Below are 25,408 nucleotides of genomic sequence, written 5' to 3'. Positions count from 1 at the left end.
TTTAAATGATGCCACATTTATAAGGATCATGCATTTGTGGGATGAGCAGCAGAGCTGAGTATGTGGGTTGCACCCATGAAAAATGTGCCAAATCTTCTCTGCCAATGCTAAAAAGCTTATTTTGCTGTTGCTATAGACTCTTGTTTTGAGCTTCTGGTACCCCCAGGTGCTGCCAATCAGGTGCCTGATTGGTGAGCATGGGTCCTGCTACAGTGGTCAGTAGGTGTCTGCTTCAAGAATCGGCATGCCACGTTTGACTGATCTGGATAGGACCCAGCGGTTGGGAAACTTCAAGCTGGTGTTCTACAAAACCAAGTTGCGACATTGTTTGGAGTGAACCCTAGTACCATCTCCAAACTGAAGGCTAAGTTCCATATAACGGGGAATGTCAGAGACAGGCCGCGAAGTGGGCGTCCCAAGATGACAACACTTGCCCCCACAGAGCAGGGTTTATCAGAGACTACCTCCAGAATTTGGGAGTGGAGAGGATGGAATGGCCTACCAGCAGTCCTGACCTCAACCCCATTGAACACTTGTGGGATCAGCTTGGGTGTGCTGTTTGTGCCAGAGTGACCAACACAACCACGTTGGCTGACTTGCGACAAATGCTGGTTGAAGAATGGGATGCCATCCCACAGCAGTGTGTGACCAGGCTGGTGACCAGCATGGGGAGGAAGTGCCAGGCTGTTGTGGCTGTGTATGGTGCTTCCACACACTACTGAGGCTCCTGTTTGTTAAATGAATAAATTGTTAAATTGTCAATATGTCTTGTTTCTTCAAACTTCAGTCATCCAATCCACCAAACACCAAACAAGAGTCAATGGCAGAATCAGCTGTTTGGCATTGGCAGAGAAGATTTGGCACATTTTTCATGGGTGCAACCCACATACTCAGCTCTGCTGCTCATCCCACAAATGCATGATCCTTACAAATGTGGCATCATTTAAAAGGGTAATAAACAGGCTTTCCAACAGTATAAGATTTATTACAAAGAAGCATTGTTACAACAAAGAAATAATGTACCAAACACAAATTGCCTTACTTTTTTTTTAAGTTTACATGAGAACCCATGATGGGGTGCAGAAAAACGTACCCATCAGGCATAGACTTCTGCCTCCAGTGGTTGCCACTCATGGTGTCGGTGTAGGAGAGAGTGGCAGGAGAGTTTGTGTTGTGCATTGTGCGACCCATTACAATAGAGCAGGCCAGAGCATAGTTTTCATTTCCTGGGGAATATCTGTAATGATGCAGAAGTGTTAATAAGGCAGCGTGTAAAACAAGAGCCAGAAAGCTATGAGCAAGATTACATTCATTGAGACCTTTTGGAGTTGAGTGGTCGCCCATCACTGGACACACTTCGGGGCATAGCAGCAGAGTTACGGTCAGTGAAGTCAGGAGGCGGGGCTTTGATTAATGTCCCCCCTGTGCCTGCAGGGCGAGTTTGAGGGCTAGATGAGGTGCGAGGCCACTTTGTGTTGTTGTTAGCGGGGCGGAAGGGAAACTTTAACTCATAGGGCATTCCCTCCTTGTGGTTCTTGTAATCCACGAGTGGCATGTGGTAGATTTCCGAGCAGCCTCTGATAAAACACAAAGTTTAAAGTCAAAATATATTTTAGAAACTCATAATGCCACAGTGATAATCTATATCCCCTCTACCTGCGCGGTGTGGAGTCCTCATGCGGAGGGATGATCACCACTTTCACAGTAACAGAGGTTCTGAGTAGGTCAATCATCTGCTCGTGAGACAGTGAGGCCACAGCTACCTTACAAATCTCTACCAATCGGCTGCCCTGCCTGAGCCCGGCCTGCCAAGCGTAACCATAGGGCTCCACCTCTGCAACAATGCCCTCAAAGTTGACATGGAAGCCAAGCTGGCCCAAAGCGTTACGGCGCAGTGTCATCTCCGTGGTCTGACTGCCCTTTGTCAACAGCTGAAGAAAAGAAAGAAAAGAAGAGATGCTCAATGTAAAATAAAACTTCTGGTGGCTTTGTTTGCACGCAAACCAGTGTTGATTTTGGCAGCTATTTCTAGTCTTGTCCCTAGTCCCTGTAGAGTAAAATCCAAACTCTGTGTCATAACACATTCGATATGTTGGAATAAGGTGACTGTAAACCTGTGAAAATAGTGAGATCTATGTGTGACTGAATTTTGGATTTAGACTGTTAGAAAGTTTTTCACCTTCTCTGGCTTGGTTTAATTTGGGCAGGGCAAATATCGGAGCCGACGACATCACTGGCTGTTGTGGGGAATTATTTATTTTCCCAAATCTATCAGCTGCAGTGGTCTCTTTCAGGTCATTACAAGTATCATAACAGTGAGATTTGTGCCAGAAAACAGTCATGCACAGAAACAGGCAGCTGCCCTCTAGTCATAGTTCACATAAGGTCATGGGGGAGGGGGGCTAATTGCTAGAGTGTTTGTCTATTTTTCACTTGAACTAGATGCAGCAGGAACAAACATTTTACCTGCTGAAGGTGTGTTTTTATCCATATTTCACTTATTTTTTGTCTTGGATAATTAAAAGAAACAAACTATGGCTTTGCCTCTCTCAAAGCAGCAACAATTCAATCCCTCCTGTCTGTTAGCTCCGCGATGCTAATGTTTAGTAAAGTACCCACCAATGGACATCCCTGCCAAGCCTGTCACAATAAAAGCCTCTGATCCTAATTATCATTGCAGACTTTTATTTTGAAGAGTGATATAAAGGAAATGGAGTGTTTTCAGCAGCAACTTAAAGATGTAACATGAAAGGGAGAGAGACGTAACTTCACATAACTCAGAAAATGAGATATAAAGAATACCTAAAGAGTTAAATACAGGATGAGAAAAGAAAACTGAAACTTTGTATCTCTAAGCTGTCTGCCCATCATTACATAAATGTGATAGTTTCTCTGGTGGCTGACACAGAGAGCTGACAGGTCCAGTAGAGCAGACCGATAAGTTCTCCATTCAGCTTGTAGCAGTTTTTAAAATTTGAGAGGATAGTCTTTCTCGTGAGTGGGTGTGGTTTCGGTTCATTTAACCAACACGTCCACAGCAGCCTAGATATTACTGCCTTAATTTTTCATGATTTTTACACTTCATTTAGCAAACTCAAAGATGTTTTTAATGACTGAAATTTTGCCAAGTGGTTCATAACGCCTGTCATACAACAGACTAAATACATACTTTTTAGCACTTTACAGGGACTTTAATATTAAAATGTTCTTATGTTTTAGTCACATTTTATTCATATGTACCCTTTACATAGTCTAGTTTTAGTCGAAAAATATTCAAAACATTTTAGTCCAGTTTAAGTCCATGTAAAGTGATAACATTTTAGTCTTTACTTTAGTCAAAGCATTTATTCCCTTTACTTAAATCTGGTGACATACCCACAGTGGAGAAATATCTTAGATTTTGTATATCTGACAGAAATTAATTTACATCTTAGTCTTGTTTAAGTGTCCTTGATGAAAGATATACTTGCATTTACAGTTTCAGTCATCAAAGATCTTATTTAGCTAGTCTCAGTCTCGTCTTTCATGAAAAAAGGTTGTTGACGAACATTTTGTCATAGTTTTGGCCAACACTGATGCAAACACCTTTTTTTAAGTTGCATCCGTCAGTAGCACTAATCCCACCCAGTCTAACACACATATTCCAATCATTAATTAAGAATACTAAACACTTTAAGTGCTTCTGTACACTCCCATAATAATTGGCGGTCATCAGACACTCTGTCTAGCTCTAAATCTACCTGGGGGAAGTCAGCAGGAAAGTAAACAGTAGTTAGTCTAGTACAGGAGCAAACTGCAACTATTCTGATCCCACAATAAAAGCAAATTAAAGAGAATCAATAACAAACACTCCCTCTTAAAGAGAAAGAATGTATGATCAGATCACTGGCAGTAAAAAATACTTCTTTGTTTACCACTAAATGTTAGCCAGCTGCAGTATTAGAACAGTGTTTCACAAGCTGTGCCTAAAAGCCCTGCCTTATCTTCACCACAATGGAAACCTCTGTGATGATATCACATCACAAAATTACAATTTATGATGCTCAGCATGATTTATAATCATAGAGTTAAGAAAACAGCTGTGGCTTTTTGGTGACTGTATAATTAGACGGTGCCCTTATGTTGCTATAATAACATCAACAATACTTATGTTTAAGCAACAGTGTTTGTTGTCAGGGAGGCAGACAGATGTTTTCTCTCATCCACAGTGCTGGAGGTCAATGAAACAACTAAAATTATTCAATAATCAAATGCTCCTCACTGGCTAACAGAAGGTCCTGAGTTTAAAGCATTAAAAAAAGAAACAGTACGGGTAGCTCAATTTAGAAATGTGTGCTTCCTCTCCTGATTGTTGTTCATGTTAGATAAGCTTTTCAGATGTTAAGCTAGAATGTAAGTATAATTATGAAAGTAGCATGCATTAATATAGTTAGAAGGACAAGGTGTGTGTGTCCATGGTGAGCTGTTTGTGTGTTAGCGTGTGCTGTGATAGCAGCAGCAGATGGTGTTTGCTAATGAGACAGACAGTCAGAGACAGTACTGCTGACACACTGACCTCCAGTCTTTTGACAACCTCTCCAAAGTCCTCTGTGTTGTTATTGATGGAGCGCAGTGACACACTCTCACCACGCTCATAGTAGATCTTCATGGAGGCGGGGCTCCCGGTCGACCAGCCAATCACGTCACGAGTGGCGCAGTTGAACACGACCGCTTTGGCCTCCTGATCCAACAGGATGATGAAGTCATTTGAAATTGCCAAAAGGCATTCCCGCTCAGCACCGGCTACCTGATCTTCAGCGTGAACCTGCCAGGTCACTGCCCCCAGGCTCCGAAGCTCCGCCCCACTGTATGGGCGCACCTTTTCCCGTCGTTTGTGAGCCAGAGAGATGAAGGGGAACTTCCCGGTGGGTTCTACTGGAGTGCTGGTTACGTGACGCTCTGCCAGGTCCCGCAGGTACTCCTGCCGTGTTCGTGTGGCCATAGCACCAAATTTATCTGACTTGTGGGCAGCGTTTTCAGCGTTGATGACCTTGCTGAGCAGGAAGTCCCTGAAGACAGTGGACTTTGGGAAGGTCACACCCTTGGGGATTGGCGGGCCAAAGGAGGGGACGTCCTGGGAGCGTGTTACAGCCACACTGCAGAAGACATAAGTTGGAGTTGTAATCATCAAATAAATGAATAAAGAAAAAAAAATCACATTAGGAAAAACAATATATGGTCACCATTTGTTTTTGAGCCTTTGCAGACATAGAATAAGTAATTTTTTTTAATGGCCACACATGCACACAAACAACTCAAAACCTGACCTTTCCATTACCTTTCAATTTTTTTTTTTTTTTAAATCTATAAATGACATCAAATGACCGCAGAAATGGTCTCCATTGATAAAGAGATAGCTCAGCAAATTTTGAACATGACAAAAATGTTCAACACAAGCAAATTTGTTAAGATATTTTGGAACCGACTGAAGGAAAGAAGGAGAGATAACATGCGATGAAACTTGGCTCATCTAGTACGATGTTGAGACAAAACGGCAGTCAGTGCTTTAGAAAACACCATCATCACCAAGGACGAAGAAAGCATGACAAAGCAAGTCCACATTCAAGGCCATGTTGATTGTTTTCTTCGACATTAAGGGTATAATTTTGGAGGAGTGGGCTCCAGAAGGGTCAACGTTGAATCAACACTATTACAAACAGGTTCTAGAAAAATTGAAGTCAGAATAGAGAGACCCCATCTGTGAAAAAATGGTTTAATTCTTCATCAAGACGATGAACTAGCTCATACTGCGCTCTTGATAAAGCAGTTTCTGGACCAAAAACAAATCGGTGCCCCATCACCCTCACTATTCACCTGATCTAGCACTGTGCTACTTTTTCTGTTTGAAAATTTACAGCCAGTTAAATGCTGCATTTTTGTCTCCTGTTAGATAAATTTCCCCACATTTATCAACCACGGTGGCCTACAGGTCATCAACAGAGATTTGTGCCAGAAAACAGTCAATTTAATCAACCAACTTCTGTCTCTCTGCTGGCAGTCAGGCAGCTGTGCTGTGATCAAAAGATTAAAATCTTAGAGGATTGTATTTCTTGTGAGTGGGTGTGGCTTCAGCTCATTCAACTGACACGCCCACACCATCCTAAAGCAGATTTTACTGCCTGATTTTTATCATTTTGAGCTTAATTTTAAAAACTTAGAGACATTTTTTCATAACTGAAATTTGACCTGGTGGTTCATAACACAGGGGCCTGTCATACAACAAATGTAAAATACATATTTTTAATTTTTTTCAATCGCTTTACAGGGACTTTAAAGTTTGTAGGTTCGGGTCTGACCCGTGGCTGCTTTCCCACATGTCTCTCCCTCGCTCTGTTGTCCCTGTTCCCGACTCTATCATCTGTCCTCCTTATTGAATATAGGCACAAGATGCCCCAAAAATATATTAACAATAAAGGGCTCCATCACTAAATAGGAGAAGAACATGACAATAAATAAAGATTCAAATGAGAACTATTTATAAATATGTAACAAAAACATACAAACAAAATTGCCCTCTAAACAGCTCATAAAATGACTAGATGTTCCGCCAAATAAAGCGGTAGTGTAGAAATGCTACAAGCAGACATAAGTTTTTCCTTTGGACAGAAGGTTACATTGCAATGACAAGCAGCACTTGAGCTTATAAAAAGCACAGTTGGGACATCTTCACCCCTCAGGTATTGTTGTCTTTGACCTGTTTCACTTGAGAGTATAAAGGAGGGCGTTAGAATTCCTGCGGGCAATGCTCTCCTCTTGTTACCCTCTGCTGCTCTTATTCCATGTGCACACAATGGCCGTCCTTGAGTTGGATTACTATGAATTAGTGAACAGGTGCAGCCAGGTGAAGCTGCCCATACCTGTTGTTCACAGGAAAAGGATCTATGTGTGCTTTTAAACTGATTCCTTGACCATTTACAAAGATGTGCTTGGATTCTTGATCAGTTGGCGGCAGTATGAAGATTATATAGAGGCTATAAGGGAATATATAGTCAGTAGCTGACAAGTTTCTGAAGAGACCGACATGACTCGGATAAGCCAAAGTGATAGTTCTGACAAGTCTGCATCCAGTCCATTTAACAGATAACAGTGCCATCGCCTGTAGCAGAAATGTTGCATAGCATGCCTGACTAAGCCCGGCGTATAAATACTATACATCCAATCACAGCTGACAGGCCAGCTCCCAATGCGGACACACTGCCACTCTCCGCTACATCATCATGCTATGTGGGAGCAGCGCTGCAGCTCGAGCTAGCGAGCACAAACAGCCAGCGTTTCCAAACAAAGGTTTAGTTATGCAATCTGCCTCGCTGGCCCTGTGTGACTTTGAGGCAGCGGTTGAAAGCAGCAGATTAGCCCCCCGCTGGCCCCAGGCCACTCACTCCTCTAATACTCTGGTCTGGCTCAATATGACCTGAGCATTATCCAAATCTCAGCAGCAGGCAAAAAGACGCTATTAATATCTTGATGACTTAACAAATCCTTACATACTTTTTATTGAGAGAGATTAGAGAATTAAAAGGAGTCAGGAAAGGATTGACATGGGGGTTATTTAGATAAAGACACCCTTGACATGTAGGCAAAAATCAAGCAAATCATGATCAAGAGGAAAATCAAAGTTCAAGCCATGTAAGAAACCATGCGATTGAATCATGTGATTGTTTGCAAATATGTGATGTGATCCTCTTAAATCTACAGATCTTGGTGTCCTGTGAGTTCCAAAGTCAAACCACTGAACTAGCAGCTCTGCCAGGCTTTAAAATGACACACCACAACCTCCAAATATAACACAAAAACTCATAACTTACCTCCTAGCTTTAACAAAGAGTAGCCATGCTCTTTTGAATATAGCTACACAATATGCCTGATCTTTGGAGCAATAAAAGTTTCCTTGGTTTTCCTTGTAGCTCCAATCCCAGACTAAAGATATGCTACTCAGGATTGTGTAGCAAATCCTTGTATCCCGTTTCCTCTTGAACCCTTTCCAAACGATCGAGTAAAAGCATCCATGGAAAGACTTGTGACATACAGTCAGGAGTTTAGTCTTGACATGTGGTGGCTTGATCCACAGTATACAAGGACAAGCAAAAGACTGATAGAGTGTCTCTGGGTGGGGTTGCTGGATCAAGGATTTAGAGTCCGGCACCTCTCCATTTCATTCGTAAAGCAAACCAGGAGAACCAGCATGTCTACCTCTAAAAGATGCCCCCTTAAGATAGGAAAAAAACTGAAGAAAGAGCTGAAAAGTTTACCAGGACGCTAAAGTTGGGTGAAAAACTTGCCCAAGAGATTTAAAAAAACGGGTCGAAATAAATTAGCCCAAATTTGAGGTGGGTGTGATCTCGGAGAAAGAAGCGTGGCCTGACCCATCCGCTCCTGAGAGGGACTCAGTGAGCTCTGAGGGCGACTCTGCTCTCAACAATCCTCCGCGCTCACATGCACGTCTGAGTGAAGAGAGCACTTCATGTGCATGGCGCTAACTCCTTCAGACCATTCCGGCTCACGCTGCCCCAAAGGCAAAGTGGCAGTCAGGAGGGGGAGGAGAGGGGGAGGAAGGGGGGAGGTTTGTGTTATAAGAAAGAGCGAGCCTTTGAGTTAGTGTGCATGGGAAACAAATGTGTGCGTGAGTGTAACTGTGTGCAAGTGAGCATGAAAAAAAGGCAAATAAAAAGAAAGTGGAGTATGAGGATGAGAGGGAGCAACTATGTGTGTGTAATACTGTGTATGAAGAGCAAAGTGTGTGTATTGGGGCAGCCGAGCAGAAGTGTGAAGGCCACAGAGTTGGAGTCTGATCATCACAAGAGAAGGGGAGGAAATCTCCCATTGGTGTGACAGCTACTGCACTGCTTAGTTATTCTATGTGACAATAATCAAACTAATCATACACAGCAGGCTAGAAAGATGGTGCACTCCCACAACAGGCTTTTATGTTTGACCCATTGCTTCCAGTCAATGCTTTTGTCTTAATGCTGCTGTATCTACCTGCAGAAAACACTAGGGCTATGAGCTTTTAAGGATCCCATAGAAGAGGCCTAAAATGGGACGTTAAAACCAGATTTTTATTCAACATTGCTACAGGGTTTGGTCAGTCTGGCCCACTTAAAATTGTAATTAGTCTGAAGATACGGTCATATATAACCATAGCTGGTGGGCTAACCTTCACCTCAGAGTCAGTGAGTTCCATATTCAGACTTCTCTGAGGCGGTAAACTGGAAATGTCTCCAAGGCTTTTTGTGGCCAGTCAGGTTTTTACAAACATGTACTTATCCAGGATGAGGTTTCTTCAGCACAAAAGCATGCACATGCTTTCTTTTTTCTTAGATTTCCTTTTGCTGACAAACACAAACCACCTAGCGAGGTTACATGGGTAACGGAAGGAAGTGTTTCTGTCACTGCCAACGTGCAAATTGGACATTTGCAAGTGAGAGATGTAACAATATAATCAAACACTGATGCAATATGCATCACTAACCTAGCTTCTTATAAAGGTTTTCTTTGTTTGAAAACCCTAACAAAGAGAAAAGTGCTGCTGACTTTTAGACATTTAGCCAATCACCTTATACAGTGTCTACAAAAAGTATTCACCCCCTTGGATGTTTTACCTTTAATTGATTTTATAAGTCAATCATGGCCATTATAAATTTGCTTTTTGACAAAAAAAAAAAAAAAAATTGATGTCAACATGAAAACAGATTCCTACAAAGTGATGTCAACTAATACAATAACTAAGTGACTGCATAAATATTCACCCTCTTTAAAGTCACCTGATTCAATAGAGATCCAGTCAACTGGAGCTGAAGTCTCACAATTAATGAGATCACCTGAGTGCACTAAATGTGTCTCAAGCGGTTCTAGTATAAAGATGCCTGTGTGAGACAGGTTCAATCACTGGTTAATCAGTATTCCTGGTTACCATTACACCACAAAGACAAAAGAACCCTCCAAGCAACTTAAACAAAAAGTTATTAAAAAAGTATAAGTCAGGGGATGGATACAAAAAATATTCCAAGGCACTGAACATCCCCCAGAGTTCAACTAAATCCATTATCAAGAAATAGAAGGAATATGGTACAAGTCTGCCTAGATCAGGCCGTCCTCTCAAACTGAGTGACCGTGCAAGACTAGAGGGAGAGACCAAGAGACCATTAGTTACAAGCCTCTGCAGCTAAGATAAGAGAGACCGCACACAACAACTGTTGCCTGGGTTCTTCACCAGTCAGAGCTTTATGGGAGAGTGGCAAAAGGAAAGACACTGTTAAAGAAAACTCACTTTAAATCTTGACTAAAGTTTTCCAAAAGATATGTGGGAATCTCCATGGTCAAGTAGAAGAAAGTTCTTTGGTCCGATGAGACCAAAGTGGTTCTTTTTGTCCATCAGACAATATGCTATGTTTGGTGGACACCGAACACCAAACATGACCACAGACACCATCCCCACTGTGAAGCATGATGGTGGCATCATCATGTTGTGGGGATTCTTCTCAGCAGCCAGTCCTGGAAGGCTTGTAAAGATAGAAGGGTAAAATAAATGTGGCAAAATATAGGAAAACAATTTTATCTAGTCTGCAAGAGAACTATGACTTCGGGGCAGATTTATTTTCCAGCAGGACATTGACTCGAAGTATACAGGAAAAGCTACACAGGAATGGTTTAAAAACAACAAAGTGAATGTTCTGGAGTGGCCGAGTCAAAGCCCATACCTCTATCCAAATGAGAACTCATAGCTGGACTTGCAAAGGGCTGTTCACACATGATTCCCATGCAACCTGACAGAGCTTGAGCAGTTTTGCAAACTGTTTTTGTTAAAAAGTTATGCATACTTTTTGAACAAGCTAATACATAACAGAAAAAAGCACCTACATAACTAGGAAAGTGTGGATTTGGTTAAAATTCCAGACATGTTTCAGTCAAAAAGTAAAGTCTTATTTTTCCTCCCGCTTTTTTAGGACATGTTAAAAACCTTTACATTTAAAACTCAAATTAATTAATTTTTAAGGAACCCTAATACATAACTTGCAGAAATAAGTGGAATCACTGAACGTAAACAGAGGTGCAGTTTTCTTTGTTACCCACACTGAAGCACAGAAAGCTATTAAAGGACTGAATCTTATATGTTTGTCACCTTAATCTTGACGGTTCTTAACTCACATTTGCTTTGATCAACTGTCTCTTGCATACTTTCCTGTTTTCAGCTCACCTTGGTTTTACACACTCACCAAAAAAAAAAAAACAAAAAAAAAAACAACTTGAAATTCCTCACTTGCTTTTGTCATGTCTTTATGCCTCCCTGCTTCAGCTAATGACAGTGAACAAGAATAGCCAGAAGAAGACAGTGCCCTCTGGTGGTTGAATCAACCATCAAATGGATTTAAATTGTCCACATTTGTACTGATTATTAATTGCACTGTAAAGAATCATTACTCCCCCACTTCAAGCTCAAAAGGGTTCAATATCCCTGCTGTTGAAAGATAAACTCAGTTCAAAGACCCACCTGTAGCACGTGCTGTCAGAGCAGGGGTTGTGCACCCTTACGATGATAAAGACATGCTGAAAGTGAGAGCGGATGGCCTTGGGAGTGAAGGGGTGAGCACCCGGCTCCTGGAACACGATGGTCACTATGTCATTGCCTATGTGGCGTTTCCTCAGCAGCTAATAAATGAAAAATAACAACATTTAGATTAGAGAACTACAGTGTTTGAATGTGCTAGTAAAGTCATATCAATCATATAAAACATTCAGTTTAAAGCCCCAGAAATAACCCTCAAGTACCAAAAATTGCCAACGTCTGTGCTGTCTAAATGAATGATGTACTGATCTTATTCTGGTTACTTTAATCTGATTACTGTTCTTACCCCTTCTGACATGCCTAAAGTGTCTTGAAATAACATTGGTTATGAATTGGCGCTGTACAAACAAAGATTAACTGATTGGTAGATTGACAGATCAATCAAAGCACATCTACTCTCAACTGCACAAAAACTTTGGCAATGTTTGTGTAATGAAAATGTCTAAACTGTAAGATATTCGCAATTGCTCAGTGCCAAGCATTCCCAATATTTCTGTGCTTAGCTGTTCGTGGGAATTCAGTAAAATCTTTCATTAAAATAGTGTTTTATACTTGTGGTATTGAAAAGAGTATAAACTTTTTTTAACAACCTCAGAACAAAACAGTGACTTTTATCTCTTTGCTGATTTCATCCTGTACAGGTGTGTGAGGTATTCTGTCTTGAAAAATCTTACTCTATTGTCTTTTAACAGACAAACCTATCACTCTGTGAAACTTTCATGGAAAATTAAACTAAAGGCTGTTCTGGCAGAGCCATGTCTGACTCCTATGCAGCAGCAGAGTTTACAGCCATTAAAAATAACTACTGAGAAATGATACATTCTCGCCTAATTGTCCCCTTTGCTTTTGTATGTCATAGAGAGGCATCAGGTTTGATTTTAGTCAGTTCAATAACCACCTAAAAAACCCCTCACATGATGAAAAAGCAACCAGTAATGAGTAGCAGTTATCAAGACTAAAAGCTGGATAGGAATCCTTTCTGATACAAGTCATATCTTGCATTCTACCAAATGAAACACTTTTCCTCCAAGGTTTTTTCCTTGCAGACAAAAGGGTTTCCTACTTCCTGATACTCAGCTTGTGGTATACCACAAAAGGTTGTGTTCTGTCAGTCTTTACCTGTTGTTTGTTGTTGGGCGTGTAAGGTAGCAGAGTCGACACATGGAACATGATCTCGTAGTCCTTGTACGTTGTGTACAGCGAGTGAGTACCCGTGGAATCCGCTGTAGGAAAAATAGCGAAACATCATTGAGACTCATTGTACAATAACAACCATTCATCTTTCTCACTAACATGTGCATTCTGTGTGCTCTTTGTTTTCTATTAAAGAGAGGATGCAGTTTCATTGTAGCCCAAACAACGACACAATGAAGGATCAGTGTCAGAGCGGATACGATGACTGTTGACAGTCGGACTGTCACCTAATAGGTGGAGCTGCAAGTGAAGACATTTTGACAATTTAGTTTCCTTTTGGACAAATAAGGTATATAACAGTAGCTATAACCCTAGAAACTAAAACCCCAATTCCAGAAGAGTTGGATCGCTGTGTGAAATGTACATAAAAACAGAATCCAAATCTCATAAATCCACATTTACATAATATAAACATAAGCAATATATCAGTTGTTGGAACTGAGACATTTTATTGTTTCATGAAAAATAATAGATCACTTTAAATTTGATAGCAGCAACACATCTCAAAAAAGCGGGCATATGTTTTTGTTTTATGATGGGTCAAATGTTTTCTTTGGTGAAAGGTCTGGACTACAAGCAGACCAATTCAGCACCTGGACTCTTCTACTGCTAAGCCATGCTGTTGTGATTAATGCAGTATGTGGTTTATCCTTCCCTGAAAGAGACAGGATGGAAGCATGTTGCTCTTACACCTTTATATACTTTTCAGCATTGACAGAGCCATTGACAGGGGCTTTACCATCAACCCCATGCCATCAGAGATACAGGCTTTTAAACTGTGCACTGACAACAAGCTGGATGGTCCCTCATCCGTGGTTTCCTAAAAGAATTTCAAATTTTGATTCATCTAACCACAGAAGTTTCCCATTTTTGCCTCAGTCCATTTCAAATGAGCTTCGGCCCAGAGAAAGCAGCAGCTTTACTGGATCCTGTTCATATGGCTTCTTCTTTGCGTGATACTCCTTAAACTTGAATTTGTGGATCGTACAGTGAACTGTGTTGACAGACAGTCAGCTGTGGTTACATGAGCAGTTTTTTCACAAGCCGATAAAATTTATTCTGATCAGAGATTTAAACTTCTCTGTTTTTTGCTATTGGGGTTGTACATACACTATATTGCCAGAAGTATCTGCTCACCTGCCTTGACTCGCATATGAACTTAAGTGACATCCCATTCTTAATCCATAGGGTTTAATATGACGTCAGTCCACCCTTTGCTACTATAACAGTTTCAACTCTTCTGGAAAGACTTTCCTCAAGGTTTAAGAGTGTGTTTATGGGAATTTTTGACCATTCTTCCAGAAGCACATTTGTGAGGTCACACACTGATGTTGGACGAGAAGGCCTGGCTCTCAGTCTCCACGCTAATTCATCCCAAAGGTGTTCTATTGGGTTGAGGGTAGGACTCTGTGCAGGCCAGTCAAGTTCATTCACACCAGACTCTCTCATGCATGTCTTTATGGACCTTGCTTTGTGCACTGGTGCACAGTCATGTTGGAACAGGAAGGGGCCATCACCAAACTGTTCCCACAAAGTTGGGAGCATGGAATTGTCCAAAATCTCTTGGTATGCTGAAGCATTCAGAGTTCCTTTCACTGGAACTAAGGGGCCAAGCCCAGCTCCTGAAAAACAACCCCACACCATAATCCCCCCTCCACCAAACTTTTATCACTCCAAAGAACACATCTCCACTGCTCTAGAGTCCAGTGGCAGCATGCTTTACACCACTGCCTCTGACGCTTTACATTGTACTTGGTGATGTATGGCTTGGATGCAGCTGCTCGGCCATGGAAACCCATTCCATGAAGCTCTCTATGTACTGTTCTTGAGCTAATCTGAAGGCCAAATGAAGTTTGGAGGTCTGTAGCGATTGACTCTACAGAAAGTTGGCAACCTCTGCGCACTATGTGCCTCAGCATCCTCTGACCCCGCTCTGTCATTTTACGTGGCCTACTACTTCGTGGCTGAGATGCTGTCGTCCCCAATCACTTCCACTTTGTTATTATAGCACTGACAGTTGACTGGAATATTTAGGAGCGAGGAAATTTCATGACTGGACTTGTTGCACAGGTGGCATCCTATCACAGTACCACGCTGGAATTCACTGAGCTCCTGAGAGCGACCCATTCTTTCACAAATGTCTGTACAAACAGTGTGCATGCCTTGATGCTGGACTTTATACACCTGTGGCCATGAAAGTGACTGGAACACCTGATTTTAATTAGTTAGATGGGTGAGTGAATACTTTTGGCAATATAGTGTATTACAAAGCTGAACAAATTATCATCAAAGCACTACTATGTGATGCCTTTAAAAGATGCTTCTCCAAATAGAAGTGAAAGTTTAAAAGCATAAAATGTGTGTATGTGTTTTAGGGGTGTGTTTGAGAGTTGTTACTTTTGGTGTCCAGCTGCGCTCTGTACTTGGTGAAGCCCTTGAGGCGAACTTTTTCTCCTAACAGTTGGAGGAACTCTTCCAAGGCGGGGCCAGCCGTCTCGTTGTTGTACATCTCCTCCTCTGTGCTTTGACCCGCTCTGCAATACATCACCCCGACCTTCACCTGAAAACTCAGCTGGAAAGAATGAAAATGTATTTCATTGTTTATGTCAGGATAGAGAACAACATAATTCAGACACAAATTCAGGTAATGTATCTGCAGAGAAAAGGTGCAAAACTGCAAAGTAATGCTTGGTTTATAATGTTGCAACCCTGTTACTTTTTCCTACCCCCTGTTCATCCAGTTTCATCAGCTGCTCGGTGACCTTGGGTGTGTTCAGGGCCAGTCTGAGGCAGGACAGATCTAGCTCTGGGAGGAGGTACTCGAGCACCTCTTTCACAGGCAGCCCGCGGGTGGTGCCGTGCTTAGAGGTGGAAGGCACTGCATCTTCGAGGATAGAGCCCCGCAGAGTCGTCAGCTGATTGGATGAAGATTACAGACAAAAGTGTGAGAAGGCAAAGAATGCATTTCAGGAATCCTTACTTTGCTTTGAAGTTTGTCTCTGAGATCATACACACTGATAGCTAAACCTTCCTGCCCTGACACAAGTTGTTGTGTATTCTAGAGCAATACCATCATCTTATTGTTCTCTAAAATCCGAGAAAACAAAAAGACAAGTCTCACTGAAGGATAAATAAAAAGTTGAACTTGAGAAGACGTGGGAGGGCTTCTGAGTACACAGAGTCTGCATTGTGCTAAGCTCAATCTCTCGGCTATCATAAGCATCTGGAACAGGCCTAGACTTTCTCTCCTGCAAGCTCAAGGCTGTGCTGGGACGGTGTTTACAATGAGCCTGTGTTTTCCATGTTTGGAAGACAGGAGAAGGAGCGAGGGTCCTGAAGCACTTTGGTCTAAAGTGCGGGGGTTTAATCACATGCACCTGTCCCACTCCAGTCCACAACAAACATCCTCAGGCTGGTTTCCCTCTGTCTGGGAATGTGCGTCCATGTAATAAAGCCAATATCCCAAAATTGAAAATCCCAAACCAAACACAGAGGACTTGGGGCCAACACAGTGACTAAATATGACTATGTGTCTATTTTTACTGAGACGTGGAGGCAGAGTTCTTCGCACAGGGAGGTTTGAGGTTGTTGGGCACTGACAGGCCTCGAAGGCTGGAAGATGAGAGCACTTTGTAAAGTTTCTTCACACACTGTTAATATCTGCAGACAGCAGAGGAGAGGCCTCAGGGCTTTGTGCATGATAACAAACAAGGACCAGGACTGGATTTACCTTGAGCTGGTCTTCATAGTCTGAGGCAGGAGTAATGGTATGGTAGATAAACTGTAAAGATCTTCTAACTGGATTTAAGATTCAAGCAAGTAGGTCTATGTAACCCAGGTTAACTAAGCTTTTGTTGTGAAGGGCAACTCCAGCGTCAGTGTCACTTCCTGCCAAGGGTGTACAAACTTAGCTTGACAGGGACCCGAACTTCCTTTGAAGCCACTGCACAGACGCTGAGCAACCGCCGCCACACAGAAAAGTTTGGAAGCATTAACAACAGCTTAAAAGTGAATAAAAACCGTTGGAACCATCTCCTGCAACTTGCTACCTCCTGGAAGGGAAGAAGACTGAAGACTAGTCCGTTGCAGTAAAAGAATCGCATGGTGAGCGTCATTTATCATGCAAACAGTTCGAAAGTTAATGCTAACGTTAGCGCCGCTAGCCGCGGCTGCTAATACCTTGAACTGTGTATATTATAATATGATGCTAATGTTAGCTCTGCTAGCCGCGGCTAATACTCCCCAAGCAAAACTCTATTCATTTAGCTGTAGCCATTAGCCAAGCTAGCACACATTAGCAATGCTAACTTCAATGGATCTTAATAGTGTGCCACGTGTTGAATTATCTGATATGCTTAATGATCAACACATTTATTCATGCTCTGAATAAATAATTATTTTGTTTAAATATCTTAATTGCTTTTTAGCACTTTAAAGAGCAACTTTATTTAATGTTTAGAGCACTTTATTTTTGTTACCTGAAGCAGTTAATGGCTTCAGTGGGTGGCAAATTTGAGTCTAAATTCCCATTACATGGTGTAGATTAATTAATTTATTTTTGTATATGATGTTACCATTATTAAATTATTGTATCACTGATACAGTGATTTGATGTTCATTATTTGGTTTGTAAAGTGCAATATTTATTGTATTACTCATACAATCATTTAAGAATGCATTATTTGATTGGTAAAGTGCATTATTTCATTATTGTATTACTGGTAAAGTGATTTAAAGTGCACTATTTATTGGTTATTTGATAAGTGTGAATCTATAGATTTAGAAAAATATTGTTACTGTGTTTGAATGAGAGATTATTTTCATTTCTAAAGTCCATTAGTTCTAATGGTTATTATTTTGATAACATGAGGTAACAAAATAATTTGATGAGATCATGCTAGCTTTATTTCATCATTAGAAATTAGATATTAAGTTTAATTCTGACCTTACTACTATAGGTCAGGTTTTCTGGATCACCTGGAACCGGAGAGTGACCGCTGGATTCGGTTGGATGTTGATGGCGAGCTACAAAACCCATGGAGATGAACTAGATCCAATCCAATTGCATGCAGAAGATTGAGAGACTATGTCAGCCGTGCGGTAGGACTGTGCAAGGCTTACGCGTATTCTGGAAGGCATTAAGGGAAAACTCACATAGAGCGAACATTTTTTTTATTTTTGTTTTCCATTACCCGGGTAATAAGGTCAAAAATGTATTGTGACTGATTTTGTGTTATAACGATTTTGTATTATTGGTTCTTTGAGGAAAAAAATCACTAAATACAAGGAGACGTCCTTTAAAATCAGTTATTGTATGAGTGTGTTTCTTGTGGTATTGTTTGGTGCACCTTATAGGCTCCACAGTCGGTCCTAGAAGCTTCTTTTCTTATCTAGCCCTTGTAGATTTAAGTCACTTACCTTTACTTTATTTAACACTTAATTTAAAGCTAACCTCAGCATAAAGGTTACATCTAACTATGAGGAAACATTATTGTTAAAATTGTTTTCAAACAAGTAAAATTTCTATATAATGCATAAATAGATCTGGATAAATTAAGATGGATATAAGCAACAGCCGCTCCGCCTCTATATTAACAGGTGATTCATAATCACACATGAAGTGGTCCTCTCAAAAAGATAACTGTTTTTGTTTGTCTGTTTCTTGTGAAGTCAATATAATTTTAAGTTACATCAAGAGATTCATTCGTTAAATTGGAGTATGGTGGTCCCTACTAGGTATCCCAGCACAGCAAACCAGACCAGCAGTCCCACATTTTAATAGCTTTCCTCCCTCTTCATATCATTGTCATCTATTTAAAAAAAAACTGCAATATACAATCAAGTAGACACACAACGCAAGAGCTGGTTTGATTGAAATGACTCCTCAATTAAAGGCAAGTGACCAGTGAGGCTGTCCTGATGCTAGAAAACCCTGGTAAGCCTGTGAGCCTAATCTCTGGGCAAGCAAACCCTCACCACACATATTTTAGCCCAGTATACTGTGGCATTGGTGGATCTATTTGCACCTTTGGTTGATCTGTTATGCCATTTGATGGACTAGTTTACACATTCAGACTGTCTATTTACATCTATGTGGATATATTCAAAAATTTGCAGATATACAGAATTTATTCATGTGGATATATTTGTGGATCTATTAATACCTTTTTTTAAACCATTTATGCGTATATGTGGATATTTTTTTTTTTTGTGGATTTCCTTACACAACTGTGGATCTGGTAATCATTTGTTTTTGTGTGCATTTGGAAAAAGTTTTGTAACAGTTGTAGCTTCATATATCTCTATTTAAATCAACTGTTCAGGCAAAAATGTTGACAAATGTCTCCTTCTACTTTTAACCAAAATGAGTGCCTCAATTTCCTCACATTTACAGGTAAAAAATGATAATAATGCATGTAATTAAATGCTTGGGGTGGATTTACTCCACAGCAGGAAGGATTGATGAGATGCTGAGGGTTGAGGTTAGAGTGTATGAAGAATAAAACTTGATGGCTGACCTCACTGGTTCTGAAGATGAGACGGTAGTTATACTGCGGGCCATGTTCCTTCTCCTCCTCCAGCTTCTCCCTGCGCAAACTCACAGCCACTGGACCCAATGCCTCGTCTATCCCAAAGTAATTCCAGTGCTCTGAGGAGGAGAAAGAAGCATAGGAGTCATATCTAAACATCTGCTTTAAACACCAAAGACAAATCTAGTAATGTGTATGTATAATGAAATCTCACCCCTAAGATAGAAGAACTTCCTGTAGTAGTATGCCCCCAGGTCCACGTGCTCCACGATGTACTGTTTGCCCTTCTCACTCAGTGCGTTCGGCCCTTCTTTTGGTCCCTCTAAAACTGCAACTCCAGCATTTGTGCAGTGAGTGCTCACAGATGTTTCATACAAGTTACTCTCCCCACTCAAGGTCCCTGAGGCTCCATTACCTGCTCCACCCAGAAGCCCATTATACCCTCCTCCACCTGCTCCCAACCTGCGCCTGCCAATCCCATCTGAACCGATCTCGTTACGGAAGCAGGGACAGCTTAATAGCATCTCATTGCTCTGTTCATCCCCTGCGTCCAGACCGGGACTGTCCCTAGAACTAAGCTCCTCTTGGCTGCCACTCGGGGAGCTGTAAGGCAGGCTGTGTGTGGATGACAGGGTGGACGTAGCTGAGGCTACAGCGGCAGCTGATGCCCCTGTGGTAGTGTTTTTCCTCTTTCCAGCAGTGTGTCTGAGCTGGATCACTTCATTGAGATCAAACAACATGCTCTGAACATCATAGTGAGCAAAACCTTTCTGACACACCCAAGGTTTAAGAGGGGGGCCAATGTCCTCTGTCCTGCTGTCCTCTGCATCAGACCCCGCCCTAGGGGAGTCCGACTCTCCACGTACGCTACGAAGTTTACGGAATATTGACTCACCTCCAGTCTCAGATTTAGTCCGTCTTTTCGGAGGCTTATCTCTGTCCTTAGTTTTCAGAGGCTGTCCATCTACAGCATCCTCCTGTAGATCAATAACAGCCTGCTTTATCCCGACATTCAGCATGTCCTCCAGTTTGGCAGGAGCAGGGCTACGCTGGTCAACTTTGTCCCCTTGATAGCCCTTTAGCATTTCAAAGAAGCTCTCACCAGATGCTCCGTGCTGATCTATTGAGGAGGTGCTCCCATATTCACGATGAAGAGGAGACCATTTGGCTCCAGAGGGTGAACCCCAGTCCTCTCCACTGTCTCCACTGGCCTCCATCTCACTGATAGTCATGTCACTGTTGCTGCGCTGACGGATGCGTCTCTGTCGTGGGTTTCTGTGTACAGGACCTCTGTAGTCTGGGGCTAAATAACGGGTGTCCAGGCTGTAGTTGTTAGATTGTGTCTGGGTTCGATTTTTTAGAGTATTGTGGATGTTACGCAGCATTGAGGAGTCCTGAGGGCTCATTACAGAGCCTAACTTAATGTGACTTTTCCCAGCAGAGGGCACACCGGAGTTCTCAGGCTCTGTAGTCGAATGCCACACAGCCCCGGCAACGTCTTTCCTTGGGGGCCAATCGGCCACCCGAGCACGTACTCCCATTTTAGGCACTCCTGTGCTCACAGTGGCGTGAATATTGTCTGTGCGTGTTGGCAAAACCCCTCCGTTTACCATACGGAGGTGGCGGGTGTAAAACTCATCAGTAGCGGGGATTGTTCCCCCAACAGTGCGCTCCATAGGTGGGCGCTTCGGGCTGGTCTTGACACCAGTGCCAAAGGCTAAAGGCACTTAGCAGGGAGAGATGGCTGCATCTGGATGGGGGTGATACTTCCTGACTTCATGAGCAGGTTGATTGTCTTGACAGAGACAAAAAAGGAAAGGGCGCCAGATTTCTTCAGTCCTCAGCTGTGTTGTCCCTGGCTCTCTGCATTTTTCTCATATACGACCCTGAAAAGGAGAGAAAAATCAGTTAGTACAGACACTAAAAGCTGATAATCAACAACACATTTGTTAACCATAGACCTGGAAGGTTAAAAATAAAAAAGAAGCACTGCTGGGTGGAACATTGTTCATCAAAAAGCTGCTTTTGTACTGAAAAACATGTGACTTTTCCACTATGAACAGTGCCCTTTCAACTCACCCTCACATTGGAGAAGGCACAGTGTGAATTACAATCTCTCCTTCTGTTCCTTTAGAAATTATGAATATTTTTGGTTTTTTAGAATTTGCGCCTCTGAAGTTTTAGACCTTGAACAATAAGTAGCCTAAAGGCGCCTCAGACTGCACTATGTCAGACTATGCAACGAGGCTCCTGCTGATGTCACCACCGTCAACAAGATTGTGTGCGAGTTCACAGGTTGTTTGGGGGGTGCTGTTTGGGGCTGTATGTGATGCTAGCAGTCTTTTGCTCTGACGAGAAGAAAAAAAAAAAGAAACGATATGGACCAACTCTCCTTCAAATAGAACTTGAGGTATGAATGTGACATTACACCAAGAAAATCACTGTATGTAGAATGATGAGAAAAAAGGGGTGACTTGTTTTATGTCACTTGGGTGAATGACGATACAAATTTAAGAGCAAATGCTCTCCTACTGGAGTCAAGATTCACATCATTGACGTCAGGTCAGGGTATAAAACTAGACAACAGAAAAATTCGGACATACAATGAATGAATCGTGGCTGCGGGGCTTTTTGGATGCGTCGCTGATTATGTCACTCTACAAGACTGTCGTTCCTACGTGCATAATTGGGCTCAACATTTGATGACAAGCTTCAACGATACTGTCAGGCCAAATTCTCGTTGAAGTCTTTTCCTGACCCTTAAAAAAATCCTGTCCAGGCATGAGCAGCAGCTTTACATCTGGAAATGAAAAAAAGTTTAAGATCAAACTTCTCCTTTGCCATTGTTGTTGACAAAGACTAGAGGTGCTGTAAAAAATCCCCATTAGAATCACATATATTAATGTCTACAATCCTGAATTGATTCAAAATTTCCAATAATTGATATTTTAAAACAAACTTTACTAGAAAACAGTGACTGTTGTAGCACTGTTGTAACTACGACAATGGCTGACACTTTCAGCTGAGAAGACACCAGTTAACACAGTCACTTGCTAAAACATAACACCTGCTCTTGTACAGCCACATCAACAGTACAGGTCTTGGATTTCTAATCTTTATTTTGGCTGATAAGTTTCTGATAAATACCCTTCCTGTTTTAGCCCACACATTTTATTCATTTGATATATTTTCCAATTTAGGCACAAGGAACAAATTTCTTAGCTATGATTTCAATTACATTATAAAAAAATGCTACAAATATGCTAAAAAAAAAAAGCCTAATTCTGAGCACTTTAATTAAGCTTTAAAATGTCAAATAATATCACATACATAGCCCCTTAATGCACGACAGACTGGAGCAGATGCTGAAACAATCACGAGAAATACGGAATGGGTTGTAAAGCAGGAATCAGTTTGAATTAAAGCTTGATTTACTTAAAGATTCAGTTCTCAAACAGGAAGGTAACAGATCTTGAATTTTATTTGTCACTGAGTGGAGGGGCATTGGCAACCAAGCTCTGTTCCAAAAGTTGAGCTGTATTCAGCTGAGAGTGCGACGACAAAAACAGCCGACACCAAAGGCGTTTTTACACTCACAACTTAGGAAATGCTGGACTGCACTGGCTTTGCATGGAAAATAAATGTTGCTAGCACAGAAAGGGCAGCTACAGACACAGGCCCTTAGTCTCGTCCAGCCTCCTGTCCTTTTTTAAAAGATGCACAGATTGTAAAAATTGGGGCCGATGCTAACACCAATGTTCAAAATAATCATCTAGCCAATGTCTATGTTTGTTTTAAGTTACCACTCTGGTGTAATCCTCCCACAATGCCAACATTTTATTGCATGCCAGACCACCACAACAGAGCAGAGTTTTTCCGACAAGTCGCTTCTTGTGCTCATAAAAAAAACAAACAAACAAACAAAAATTCCTGAATCAGCTGCTGGGTGTGCTAAATGTCGAAACTAAATTGATATGTAACAGCAGATCAACATCAGCCAACAACTTTGGTTCATTCCTACATTATTTGCTGATGGCCAAAGTTTGTCTAGAGGACTGATACTGGTTGATACAGATGTAAAACTGATCCCTCTCTGTGTCCCTCGTTTCTATCATCTACTTACTATCCAGACTAAATACCTCTGCCATGGTGTCTTTGAATAAAAAGCTAGCTAACACCGAGGGTAGGAGTTATTTGTGAATTCAACACAATTACACAGTGCAAGGAGAGACTCTGAGTATGGAGGGGATAGAGGGAGGCAACTCAATTCTCTTTATGACAAGACAGTGTACCATCAAAATGATCTGAAGATGCTATCATAAAGGAATATTCTTACATAATCCGGCTTTACAGTAAGCAGGAAAACTCCATTTTTCTAATCCTTTTTTCTTCACACTGAATGCTCTTTAATAATCTATACAACAGGACTTCTTTTTATGTCAACTATGAGAGCAGCTCTAACCTTGAAATCCACAATACTGCATGCAAATACAGAACGTGAATGTGTTTCTTCACAGATGGTTTACGAGCAACTAAAAAAGTTTCTGACATCTCTAATTTCAGATAAGGGGGGCTTCTTTTTAAGCCAATTCCAGAATAAGCTTTGAGGAGGAAACATGAAAGCTCAGCCAAATTCAAATGATTTCAGCAATGTCATTCATTTTTTAAAGTCAGATAAATTATTCCTTTATTCTTATTAACTTATTTAAAGGAAATAGTAAAGATGACATAGTAGGAAATGTATAAGCCCATTCAGGACTATTTTTACTATATAAATGTGACAGAAAAATAATCTTGATCTGTAAAAAACTACAATCTCTTCAGCTGGCAGACCTCCAAACCTCCCTGTGTTTCACCGACTGTTGGATTGTGACTTTTATGACGTTTCTTTGTGTGCATCTAAGCAGCCTACATTAGTGAATTGTTATGCAGAGTTGCAGTTTTTCTCAAACCAATATCCCAAGCTGCACATCAAAAAGCAGAGAGGCCCTTTGAAAGTCATCGGAGAAGTGAGTGATGATCCTCTGCCTGACAAATCGAGCCAATTTGGCAGTGAGACACTGGGGGAGATTAAGGCTCGGCTCTCCGTCAGCTCTGCCTGGCTGTGGCTGTGATCACATTAGCCACTAGCAATCAGAGCAGTGTGACGGGCCCACAGCACATCCACCTTCACACTGCAGCCCAGCATCAGGGCAAAGTCTGGACCGGCAATGACATTACACTCAATAAAAAGAAGACATTTACCTTCATCTAGATAGCAAATCAATCTAAAACAAAACAAGTGACTGCAGAATCCCATAAGAACAAAATATTACCACAGAGGTAAATTCCATGGAGAGATGGGTCAAATGTCTTCCATACAATAATGTTTTTCTCATAAGAAAAGCATACTACAGTAAAATCTCAAGCCTCTGCAGATGGTTCAGCTCTCAGACAGCCTGAGGCAAAGGATCCACGGTCAGCTTTTCTTCAAAACACAGAAGATTTGATGTTTGCTTACAGCAAACCTCTAAAGCTCTGCATATTATACAGCGTCTGCTAGACCAACACAGTGCAGACTGAGCTATTAGAGTTAGACTAACAGGTATAATTCCTGCTCCAGTCTGCACATGTGCGAGGTTCTGTTTTTTGTATCATTACTATGCTCATACTTTCTCAATTTTCAACCACAAACATAAAGAACTGGAGTGCTCAAAGCTCCTATAAGGAGGTTTTATCTGGTTATGAAATGCAATAAAATTCAAAGAGATGTCTTTATACGAGCTAAAAAAAGCTCAAAAAAACATTAGCTGCAACATGTAGATTTTGATGCCTAAAAATGTTGCTAAACGTTGTACAAGCACTTGTGTTGTTGCCACAAATCATGAAGCTGGACCTCCATTTCTGACATCCGCCTAATTTTATGCTTCACATTTAATATCGTTGGCTGTGTTTGTTGTGCTTCCTTATTGGCTATTGCTCCATCCCGCTTTAGTGGTTCTCAACCTTGGGGTCGGGACCTCCTTCGGGGTCACAAGACACTGAGAGGGGGTCTCCAGATGCCCTAAAATAACTAACAATACTGTTTTAAATTACACTGCTG

General features: G+C 41.4%; 1 protein-coding gene across 1 annotated transcript in view; it reads right to left on the bottom strand.

Moving 5' to 3' along the window:
* LOC121526262 (signal-induced proliferation-associated 1-like protein 1) overlaps positions 1 to 25,408 on the bottom strand; it is a 65,006-nt gene that overhangs the window by 10,411 nt on the left and 29,187 nt on the right. The window contains exons 2-11 of the mRNA XM_041812762.1: positions 19,541 to 21,212; positions 19,315 to 19,445; positions 15,523 to 15,711; positions 15,194 to 15,368; positions 12,722 to 12,825; positions 11,528 to 11,685; positions 4,556 to 5,135; positions 1,657 to 1,931; positions 1,320 to 1,577; positions 1,094 to 1,237 (exon numbers count right to left, since the gene is read on the bottom strand). Of these exons, the coding sequence (XP_041668696.1) occupies positions 1,094 to 1,237; positions 1,320 to 1,577; positions 1,657 to 1,931; positions 4,556 to 5,135; positions 11,528 to 11,685; positions 12,722 to 12,825; positions 15,194 to 15,368; positions 15,523 to 15,711; positions 19,315 to 19,445; positions 19,541 to 21,002 (3,476 nt within the window). The 5' untranslated portion in view covers positions 21,003 to 21,212. The remainder of the gene's footprint in view (positions 1 to 1,093; positions 1,238 to 1,319; positions 1,578 to 1,656; positions 1,932 to 4,555; positions 5,136 to 11,527; positions 11,686 to 12,721; positions 12,826 to 15,193; positions 15,369 to 15,522; positions 15,712 to 19,314; positions 19,446 to 19,540; positions 21,213 to 25,408) is intronic.

Source organism: Cheilinus undulatus, linkage group 18, assembly GCF_018320785.1.
Source record: "Cheilinus undulatus linkage group 18, ASM1832078v1, whole genome shotgun sequence".
In the NCBI taxonomy this organism is placed as follows: Eukaryota; Metazoa; Chordata; class Actinopteri; order Labriformes; family Labridae; genus Cheilinus; species Cheilinus undulatus.
This window is presented reverse-complemented; position numbering and strand designations above follow the sequence as displayed.